General features: G+C 43.8%; 1 protein-coding gene across 1 annotated transcript in view; it reads right to left on the minus strand.

The window, feature by feature from the left end:
- Nucleotides 1-2,749: 2,749 nt before the first annotated feature.
- Nucleotides 2,750-11,398, minus strand: part of Slc16a10 (solute carrier family 16 member 10) — a 106,830-nt gene continuing 98,181 nt past the window's right edge. Inside the window, exons 5-6 of the mRNA XM_031346651.1 lie at nucleotides 6,844-7,072; nucleotides 2,750-3,673 (exon numbers count right to left, since the gene is read on the minus strand). Of these exons, the coding sequence (XP_031202511.1) occupies nucleotides 3,441-3,673; nucleotides 6,844-7,072 (462 nt within the window). The 3' untranslated portion in view covers nucleotides 2,750-3,440. The remainder of the gene's footprint in view (nucleotides 3,674-6,843; nucleotides 7,073-11,398) is intronic.

Raw genomic sequence — 11,398 nt, forward strand, 5'->3', positions numbered from 1 at the left:
TCGCTACTCTACCAGAGGGCTTCAGATCCCAGCTCTCAGGCCAGGGTGCTCACAAGGGTATGGAGACATATATCCATATACACAAACAAATACAGGTGACTCCAGCTGCAAGGGGTATGGACACATACATACATATACACAAACAAATACATAAGTAACATAAACCTTGACAAGATGTCTATAGTTGCTGGTATGCAGACAAATGTAACATATTGTAGAACATATTGTAGAATCGCCTTGCCCAGCCTCCCAGGGGTTTTTCGACATTATTTTATGCTGAGAGCCCCTATCATATACAAGCTGCATCCTGACTCTCACTCTAAAGCACTCTTCTTCCAGAACTCACTGAGACTGAAGGGTACCTATAATTAGATTTATTTAAAAACATCAAAAACGAGGCTGGGAACTTCTGGGTTAACACACATGTTGCTTAGACGTGGTGCAAGCATTTTGTAGAACAAAACTCATTGTCGTGTCGTGTCATGTCATGTCGTGTCGTGTCGTGTCGTGTCGTGTCGTGTCGTGTCGTGTCGTGTCGTGTCATGTCATGTTCCCTGGTCTCGGGAAACAGTACCTAGCTCTCTCCCACGTCAACCCCCCCCCCCCCCCCCCCGCCTGTAACTGAGACTCAGGGAGACAGAAGCCAGGAACTGTAGTGCATGGCATTAATCCCAGCAGGGAGGAGGAAGAGACAGAGGCAGGTGAACTCTGGGAGAGGCCAGCCTGATCTACAAAATGAGTTCTATGGCAGCCAAGGCTACATAAGGACCCTGTCTCAAAAACAAAAAACAAACAAAGAGCAAACAAGCAACAATAACAGAAACCACCTAAGGAGATAGAGACAGGAGGATTGTAAGCTCCAGGCTAGCCTGATCTACATATAATTCTTTAGAGTGTAAGCTTTCCACTTTAGAGCTACTCTTTCTGTACAATCAGAGGCAGAACAACATGTGTATTAACCCCCTGTGAGGACACAACTTAATTGGAGAGCCGCCCTTGAACAGGCCCTAACACTGCTCTGTAGCCGCCGCCCAACTATAAACCTCCCACTAATGTGTTCTAATGGCGGGTTTGTTTATCTTAGGTGCATGCTTTCAATTAACTTTTAAACATTTCTTTCTATGTGAGTGTGTATATGCCTGAGAGTACGTATATGTGCAGTGTGCATGCAGGAGCTCCGAAGAGGGTATTGGGATCTCCTGGAACTGGAGTTGCAGGCAGTTGAGAGCCACCATGTGATTGCTGGAAACTGAACCCAGGTCTTCTCAAAGAGCTGAAAATGATCTTCCCTGCAGAGCCAACTCTCCAGAGTCTTAGCTTTTGAAAGCACTAACTAACCATTCCAGTTACCTCAGGTAACTGAGGGGTGAGATAAACGAATAGCAGGGGAAATCATTAGTGAAAGGCTTGATAATAACTATGCTACCATGTTCAAACTGTCCTCTTGATGTTCATCGTAAGCCCATGGGAGAGAGCCCACATGGTGGTGCACCCTTTAACCCCAGCCCTTGGCGGGGCTGAGGCTGGCACAAGAAAGAAAAGAACAAGAAAGGCCAATGTGGTTAAAATATTTTCCATCCTGAAAGAGAACTTATTGCAAACAAATTACCAAAGACTCTTCATCAATTTACTGGGTGTGGTGGCACACTCCTGTGACTCCTCCACTCAGCAAGCTGAAGGAGGGTCTCAAGTTCCAACTCCTTGCTGGGCCACACAGCAAGCCTGTTTAAAAAGACACCTAAAAGAGCTTTGTGAGTTTGTTTGAGGCTAGCCTGGGCTACATACTGAGTTCCATGTCAGCTTGGGTCTTCAAAATCAAAATTATCGACACACATGGCAGCACACCCCTGCATCCTAACACGGGTCTGAAGTGACAGACCAGAGTTGAAGGCCAGTTGGATCTACTTAGACTCCACATCAATAAATAAATAATAAATTACAATCATTCAAAACCCATTAAAATAACGTATACACTTAGCGTCTAGGCTGTGAGCTCTTGTAAGATAGTAGGTAAGAGAGCCGTAACTAAGAGGAACGCTTCCAGCTTCCAACTCCTAGCCCTCTACCCCTTCTCTCATCCCCCAACAAGAACACATCTGTATTCTCTCCAGGCAGCCCATCCCTGACAGATGCAGAGAGGGGGCGCTGCCTTTTATACACAACAGAAAGGGACTCCAAGTAGTGAGACAATATAAGAGTGTGTTCCTTTTTGACAAATGAGTCAAAGTTGGGTCACGGCCCAACTTTGGTTTTAATTTTAGGTCCTCAAAGCCTTAATAAGGAGCTACTGCAGATAAAACCACAGTAATTTTTCTGGTCATAGAAGAGGAAGGGGCATATTCAATACTGTGTGGAAAGATTGTATCACTTGATTACAATGGAGTCTCTCAGTCTGTGTAAGTAAACTCCACAACAGGCAGACTGGGAGAGCACCTGCCCTCAGGCTCCTTAGTGTATCACAAGACTGTAGATACAAATGTAAAGTTTTGCTAAAAAAAAAAAAAATTGGAAAATTTAGGAATTAGCTTTTTATAAATTCATTTAAATTTAAAATCATTAGTTTCATAAGTCAGTTTAAATGATTATTTCTATCAGAAAATTTTCTGACAGAACAGTTCTGCAGCACCTCCAATCTATGTCCACTCTGCCAGCTGATAATACACTCAATAAAACACAAAAACTCAGTGCTAATAAACCCAGAAGTCAGAAAAAACTCTGTTAAAATTGCCATGATGTCTTTTATACATTGTACTTCACTTTATTGTTTATACAAAATCAGAAATTTGGGGTGTTTCTGGCCACTGGAGTAAAACACACTACAAACCAAAGGGAACAAAGGTTAGTGGAGGAAACACCCGATTGCTGTCCCCGAGAGGACCTTTCTACCTCCCAGTCCACGGCAGGAGCATCTCCTGCTCCCTGGAGGTCCCTTGACTGCAGCATGTAAGAATCTCCTAATTTCATAGTTTAAATCATTTAACAGACTTGAGGTTTAGGTTGGCCTCTCATTATCTAGGATCCAGGCTTAAATTTTGCAAAAAGTTCCAAAAAGAAGGAGAAAGTAACACATTGGAACAAAAGACACTAAATGGAGCAGCCACATGCTTCCAGTGTGGAGCGCAGGGCTGCCGACGACCCAGCGCAGCTCCGAGCACACTGCAGCCCACGGCACCTGAGGCTTCCAAGGCTGCTCCTTACTGAGAGCTTTGAACGCTCACCATGGATTTCCAGACATGCTTGTCTGTTAACACAGTCGCCTCGACTCGTGGGAATACCAAAGCTTCTTGGGAGAGAGATGGCTCCTGTCAGGATAAAGGGCTCACGTCCTGTTTGTGCTATTCCAAGGATGATTAAAAAAATAAGAAATCTGCAATTCATATAAAAGGAAAACTGGCTTAAAATTCAAAAGCAAATACAGTCAGGTGGAGCTCTGTGCGGCACTAAATGATAGAGTCGGAGTCCTTTTTGAAGATTCCAGATGAGCCCGACAGCAGAGAGTTCTGGTTCTCCAGCATTTTCTCCATCTTCTCTCCTCCGGCATTTTTCCTGATTTCTCTTTGCTTCTTGCTGTGGATCCACGGAATTAAACAGAGCACAACACCCCCAACGAAGGGAGGGACGCCCGCAAGGTAAAAGGCCACGTCATAAGAGCCCAGCTTGTCATGAAGTAAGCCTGGAAGAGGAGACAGCAGCTGTCACACAGAGGAACAAGCCTGGCTCCCAGCTCAGTCACACTGATCGCAGGCTCAGATCACAGACTTGAAATGTGAACTTTTCTGACATGAGACATGAGGCAGGAAAAACGACCTCTGATTTTAAATTTGACTGCAGAACACATGTCATACCAAAATGCCTCTTGTGGAAAACATTCGCAACTAGGCTTTGGCACTCCTGTCAGAGGTCACCTAAGAGATTTTAAACATGATGCCATGGCCCTTGTGTCAGTGGAAGGTGGGTGAAGCATCCTGATCAAAGTTCTTGAAAATATCTAGACCTCAAGGTGATCTTATTTGACTTCAACAACAAAAGCATTAAAAGCTATACATATAAGAAAGAGTCAGGATAAAAAGAGACACAACGTTTTGTTTTGTTTTGTTTTTTTAAATGTATGAGTGTTTTGTCTGAATATGTGTCTGTGTACCAAATGCCTGTCTGGTATCCAAGGAGGCATCTGGAGTTAGGGGTAGTTGTCCACTGGGTAGGTTCTAGGAAAAGTGTCATTTGGAAAAGCAGCCAGTGCTCTTAACTACTGAGCAATCTCGCTACCCCAAAGAGAAGTTTTTAAATACATTTAAAAAAATAAATAAGGATTTTCCATCCTTGGAAAGAAGTGTAACAAGTCTGGCCAGGCCTGACAGCATATATCTTTAATCCCAGCACTTGGAAGATAGAGGCAGATGGGCCTCTGAGTTTGAAGCCAGCCTGGTCCATACAGCAAGTTGTGGGCTACATAGAGACCCTATCTCAAAATAAACAGAAAGCCCTAACGTGTGTTTGCCATTTGATGGATTCTTAAGCTCTGCTTCTGAAAAGTATTAGTTTACTTCTAAATTTCCTGAAAAATCTAGGGCTCCAAGTTGTATGTTTTCTCAGTGTTTGAATTTTTACTGTACAACCTCAGGTTATCTAAAGCCTCCAGGACACACACTGAACAGAACGCCTGCCCTACTTCATCTAATGCCCAGCTAAGAGGCATCCAGAGGCACATGCACATAAATGAATGCAGTTATCCTGCATCTGAACAGAGTACATAGGAGCTTTAAATATGCACTGCTCCTGCCTTCAGAATCCACGTGTCTCCCATGCAGCCAGCCTTGCATCCATGGCTGCTAATAAACAGGTTTTACTATAAATAGACTCTGAACCACTGAGAAATGGGAGAGGACAATTCTCCAGGTCAGCTTCTGTGTGTTCTTCCTAGCTCAGAAATGTCCAGCCACACCTCTCTCATCACTCCTGTCTGTGAGCAGTTACTATTCCTACTGAGGCAACGCTATTCCTGCTATAATGTTCTTTACAGTTGCTTGTAGACCTGAAATCTCCCAAACTGAGCAGAAATCTCCCAAACTGAGCTAAATGAACAATCTATTACCTGAGAAAAGAGGATGAAACAGAGGCTTCTCTTATAGCGACTATCACTCAGACTCTATTTAATATGCTCAGTAATAGCCCTGCATCCTTGATTCTGGATCAGCAATGTGGTTCCAGACACAAGAATGAATTAAGGAGAATCTCACTGAGCTTCACTGAGCCCCTTCTTATCAGGCAACACAACTGTATATAATTGATACTCATCTAATTCACACCAGTACCCAAGTAAGACATCACTCAGTTATTTAGAAGTCAGGTAGAACTGACTCAACATGAGGTGAGCTATTGAAAATGAACAATACAGTGGCATGTAGTAAACTCACAATGTTCTATGACCAGTATAGCTACATCCACTTTCTGTCATGCTAAAAAACAAACAGAACTCCATCCCTCTTAAGTACCCCTCTCAAGTCCTTCCCTCAGTCTCTGGCAAGCGCTAACCTGTTTTCTGTCTCTATGGAGATGTCAGATAGTTCGTATAAGTGCCATATATGACCTTCTTATATTTGGCTTTGTTCACTAGCATAATGTTTGTGATGCTCATTTACCTGGTGGCGTGTGTCAGTGTTCTTCTTTATGGCTGAATAGTGTGCCTATCCACTGCATGGATGATATACTCTGGGTTATGCCTGTCCACTGCATGGATGATATACTCTGGGTTGTGCCTATCCACTGCATGGATGATATACTCTGGGTTATGCCTATCCACTGCATGGATGATATACTCTGGGTTATGCCTATCCACTGCATGGATGATATACTCTGGGTTATGCCTGTCCACTGCATGGATGATATACTCTGGGTTATGCCTGTCCACTGCATGGATGATATACTCTGGGTTTTACTTTTTGGCTATGCACTGACTGGAGTCAAGTCTTATTATATACAGCCCCAGATCTCCTAGGACTCACTCTGTAAACCAGGCTGGTCTTGAACTTGCAGCTCTCCTCCTGCCTCAGCCTCCTGAATATTGAGATGATAGATCTGTACCACCACATTATTTTTATAATTATGTTTTGATGGACAACCAAGTTCTCTCCACTAATTTTCTTCAACCACTTTTCAAGGGATATGTTTTCTTAGGTAAAAGTAGTATATTCTTAGAAATCTTTCAGAATCTTCATTTTTATGTTTCCTTTTGTCTAATATATGTACTAACAGAACTGTGAAAACATAGGGGCTAAATGCATAACGTAATGGAAGAGTATGTATTTAGTATACCCCATTCCCAAGTTTCAACATCCAGAATGCCCCAACAAGCAGTATTCTGTTGGTAACGTTAGCTCAGTGGCAAGTTCTTGCTTAGGATGTACAAGGTCCTAGACCTCACAGACCCCTTCCCCTGCACCGCACACTCACAGAATGCTCCCCAACAAACATTTCCACCTACTGTCAACAGATGAGCTTATTAAAAATGAGGAGCCAGAAGATGATGGTGCACCCCTTTTAATCCTAGCACTCAGGAGGCAAAAGCAGGCAGATCTCTGAGTTTGAGGCCAGCCTGATATATCATATGAGGTCTAGAATAGCCAGGGTTACACAGAGAAACTCTTATGGTCTTGAAAATCCATCAAACAAACAAGCGATGACAACAACAACAAAAACTCCAAACAAAAAAAACTAACAAAATGAGATGGAGAAAGCTCACAAAAGACTACTAATAATATATCTCACAAATAAATGAGGTTTAGGATCCAAAGTAGACAATGCTACTAATTAGTATAATAACTGTAGAAGAGTTGTTCTATTTACCTGCAATAGGAGGACCTACAGTCATGGGTATAGACATGAATCCAAGTAGAAATCCAATTGCTTGGGAAGCATCCTGAGGACCAACTAACTCAAAGGCAATGGGCGCCATGATCGAAATGAAGCATCCATCAAAGAGACCCATGATGAGGCAGACAGCAATGAGGGCTCCAAAGACGTTGCACAGAGGAATCATCATGGACATCAGGCCAATGAAGAAGAAGGAGAGGACCTAGGACAGACGGCTTCACATTAACGCGGCTCTCGAGAATTGCCCTTCCTCTTCATAACACAGAATCAACTTCCCTGAAGTCATCGTATCTCCTTACTGTTTTCATTAGGGAACAAGAACATAACCATTTTAGATAGTAATTCTCCTTCCCCGCCTGGACGTTCTTTAGCCAGAATTTTTTTATATATTTTATATACACATAAAGACTAAAGAATGAACATATATATGTGTATGTACATATGAATAAATCTTTGGACTAGACATTATAAAGTTTAGAGAGATCATGCACCTGGGTCAATGCTGTTAGCCCACATTTATTCTTCAAGCACTTGATTATTTTTTTTAATCCATGAAACCCATTACATTTTATGGGTAAATACTACATTCTCAGAAATGGAGGCAGGAGAATCGACAGCTCAAGGCCAGCCTGAGATATATGGTGAAAGCTACCACAGGTAGAAAACAAAGAGCCAGCAAGAGCTCATCATGCATGGGTTCTTGTCACCAGGGCTGAGAACCTGAGTTCCAGGACCAGGACCCCATGGGGAAAGGAAAAAAAAAATTCCTGAAAGTTGTCTTAAGCCTTGGAAAATCCCAGATGGACAACCAGAAGAAAGTCTGTGCACACACTGTAGTTTACCAAGGCACTGCTCTGATCTCTCCATGGGTCACTTGAGCCAGCCTAAGGCTTGCCCTCCTGTACAGCAGTTCAGAGTGGACAGAACGCTCCTATCAGGTGCCTCCAGTGGGAGCAGGGCAACAAAGCAGAGATGAGAGAGACAGGGTGGGCATCACCGCATCATCTCTTCTGATTTCCATACTACTGGCCTATAGGACACAGTCCTAATTTGCTTCTTATTGCTGTGATCAATACCAAGAGCAAAGCAGCTGGAGGAAGAAAGGGTTCATCCGGCTTGCACTCCATTGCCAGTGTGAGGACTAGATCATTCTGCTCCATTTTCAGTATGAGGTGCATTTAGAGCTCAGAGAGCCAAAGCAAGAGGTACTGCCTCAGAACTACCAGAGCTACAGAGTTGGGACGCTGCAGGAGTCTGCCATGTGGCTGAGCCCGAGAAGAGCCATTAGCTAAGGCTTTATGTCAAATTTGTAAATATATGTGTGCGTACATATAGATAGACATAGAGTCTTTGGACTACATAGTATAGTTTAGAAAGCTCATGAACCTGGGCCATCAGCTGATGGGAAAAAGAGAACAGGGTTTATGGAGATGAGGAATTTTAAACTTCACTGTCTTGCACCAGCTGTCATGCCGGTCACTTTTGCCTGTCTTCATGCTGGTGTCCCTTTCTGCAGACTGGTATTCTAAAAATGGCTTCATTTTCACTAAACTGCTCTTTGAATTTGTTACTTTCGAATGAAAGCCTTGTTTCTTATGTTAAGGGAAGCCAAGCAGGAGCTCTAGTAGGTACCTGGAAGCAGGCACCAAAGCTGAGGGCGGCTTGTTTAGCTCCTTTTCATACTCAGCTCATGCCCACCTGCCCAGGGACGGTGTCTCACAGTGGGTATGGCCCTCCTACATCAATCATTAGTCAAGAAAAATACCCCACAGCCACGCCCCACAGCCACGCCCCACAGCCAATCTGATGAAAGCGATTCCTCAACTGAGCTCTCCTCTTCCCAGGTCACTCCAGTTGTGTCAAGTCGACAGAACCTATCACCACAGCATACACTGACCATTGACATAGCTCTAAGAAACACTTAAAAACAGTCACATCCCAGGCGACTCTTCTGACCCCGCTGTGTTATACAGCTGGGTAGTCCACTGTATAGTCTTGATATTACCATAACTGTGTCTCTAAAGTACAGTGCGTACCAAAACTGGGGAGAATAGAGATTCTGGCCTTAAATACACAACCTCCTGCCTCCACCTCCAAAAGGTTGAGATCATAGTGTGCACCAACAAACCCAGCTTCATACTGAAAGAATAAAATCTTCCATTCTCCCACTTTTAAAAAACTGAAATGTCTTTTTTTTCTCTGACCCAACTTCAATAAAAGCATCAGTGTAGTTTCACAGTAGTGAGTTAGATGCATAAGAGAGTACAGTCTGTCTGAGTTGTGGTCTCTATTACTGAGATCATGGTCAAAAGCAAGCTTGGGAAGGTAGGGTTTACATCAGCTCACAGCTCCACACCACAGTCCCTCATCAAAGAAGGCAGAAAGCTGCTTCCTGGCCGCCCACAGTGAGATGGACCCTTCCATATTTTTATCAAGAAAATGTCTGTCCAATGCTAGGCCAATCTACAGAGCCATGTTCTCATCTGAGAGTTCTTTTCCCCAAATCACTCTAGCTTGTATCAGGTTGACTTAAAACTAACCAACACAACCAGGCTCTAGCCCTCTATGATCCTGAGCAAGCAAAAGACACTCTGAGGCTTGAGACAAAGGCCTAAACATAGCCAAAGTGTCTAAAAGGTAGCAAGTAGCCGAAGGAGTTATGCTTATCTAAAAGTTAACCAGGTTCTGTTGCCACGTGATGCCGCAGCTACATAGAGATGCTCCGAGAAATGACACCAGAAGCCAACAGCTCCCAGAACAGTGAGCTAAAGCAAAGGTGGTGTCTACTTAAGAAGCAGCAGTTCAGACACAAAGCCTACTATTCCTACTTATAGATATCTTTTTGTTCTGTCCACAACTATGAAAGGAGCATGGATTACAAACATTTGCAATCCAACAAATTCCAGGTAATCTAAACTATCCTAATTAACTTTTGTTTTGTCTTGCTTGGCTTGGCTGAAATAGATTATGTCATGTGTCCAGGCTGGTCTTGAACTCACAATCCTCCTGCCTCCATCTCCTGAATGCTAGGGATTATAGGTGTGAACTATCATGCCTGATTCAGATTCAAGGCCCTTCACTAGGAAAGTTGCAGGTCAGACTTCTGAGAAGCGGTGTGCATTAAGAATGCCCCACTAACGTGAACCCCTCACCAAACTTCCCCACTTGGGAGCATGGAATTTGGAGTAACCTAGTCTATGTTCTGGAACCACGGTCGCTCATGTTTGGCTCCAGAGTACCTTACTCTTTTTGAGGTGAGAGCTGTGTTTTGCCTCGGCAGTAACTACGGTGATAAGAAAAAGAAAAAAATTTTAAAAAACCCACTAGTTCCCAGTAGAGTTTATATCCAAGCTGGTCAGAACATAACTGCTGTGAGGAATAAATATTTGTCCTTTTTGTGCAGAGATTCCTGGGCCACAGGAAGCATGTGTCAAGGTTTGATAAATTGTCCACATAGGACGATCAGTACTTCCTTATCATTTCCAAATAAATATTAAATATGCAGAACAAATATTGACCTGTCAATACCGGAACCTGGTTTGGAAGATAAATGAGTTTTTCATTACACAAGCCTTTTCTCTTCCTAAGCACAGTATTGTAGAGAGACCACACTGACCTACTCTACTCAGACGCTGGACTCCCGAGGAGGCTAAGCCCCACCTGAGCAAGCAGAAAGCATCCTTCGAGGCAGATACATAACTGGACAAAGTAAGATTCAAATGCTGCCCTTACTGTGCTAATTTAACACACTGTCTCCAGACCATTACAGCCTCTAGCCAGGAGGCTGTGAACCAGGCCGTGACCGAGGGAGAGGCAGCTAAGGCCGGTTCACCTGCAGTAACTGATGCTCCTGACACACACAGGGCCTGGAGTACTGTTGAAGTTTCCTCTAGAGGAGCAGAGTGAGGGAACAGGGCTGACTTTCTCACAGAACAGGCCACATTCATAACAGGGCCGGCCTAAATGAGACCGCAGGGCTTCTGGCTCAGCCTGGGGAAAGTTTAAACTCCATCCTTCATGTAAAATGTTAGTGGGAAGTAAACGAAAAACAGCTCGAGCAACACGGAGCAGTTCAACCTTTTTCCCAGGAAGAGAGAGTTTACACATGAAGACAGGAGGCTCTCGCCAGCCCCCCACCCTCAGCCTACTCTGTGCTCCATGCAGGGTGAACAAGAGTCCCAGGGCACTAGAGTCCATACGAAGGACTAGGAGTTTGACAAATTTGACACACTCGGTAGGCAGGCAGATGGGAGAGGGACCATATGTAGGCGAATAGGTGGTGAATTCCAAGATGACTGGCTTCTTCCTCACCCTCAAGAGCACAAGACAAGTTCAAGGCAGATCGGTACATGTTTGTGTAACAGTTGTGGGCCAATTAGATACCAACCTTAAATTATTGAAAACTATACCAACATTCTCCAACAAAGTAAAATCTGCCCTTCCCAGCTTCCTCCATGCCAGTCTCCCTCGCTAGGCCCACAACCATCTAGCTTTTCCCACCTTCCTCCATGCCAGTCTCCCTTGCTAG

This window comes from Mastomys coucha, unplaced genomic scaffold (assembly GCF_008632895.1).
Source record: "Mastomys coucha isolate ucsf_1 unplaced genomic scaffold, UCSF_Mcou_1 pScaffold3, whole genome shotgun sequence".
NCBI classification, from domain to species: domain Eukaryota; kingdom Metazoa; phylum Chordata; class Mammalia; order Rodentia; family Muridae; genus Mastomys; species Mastomys coucha.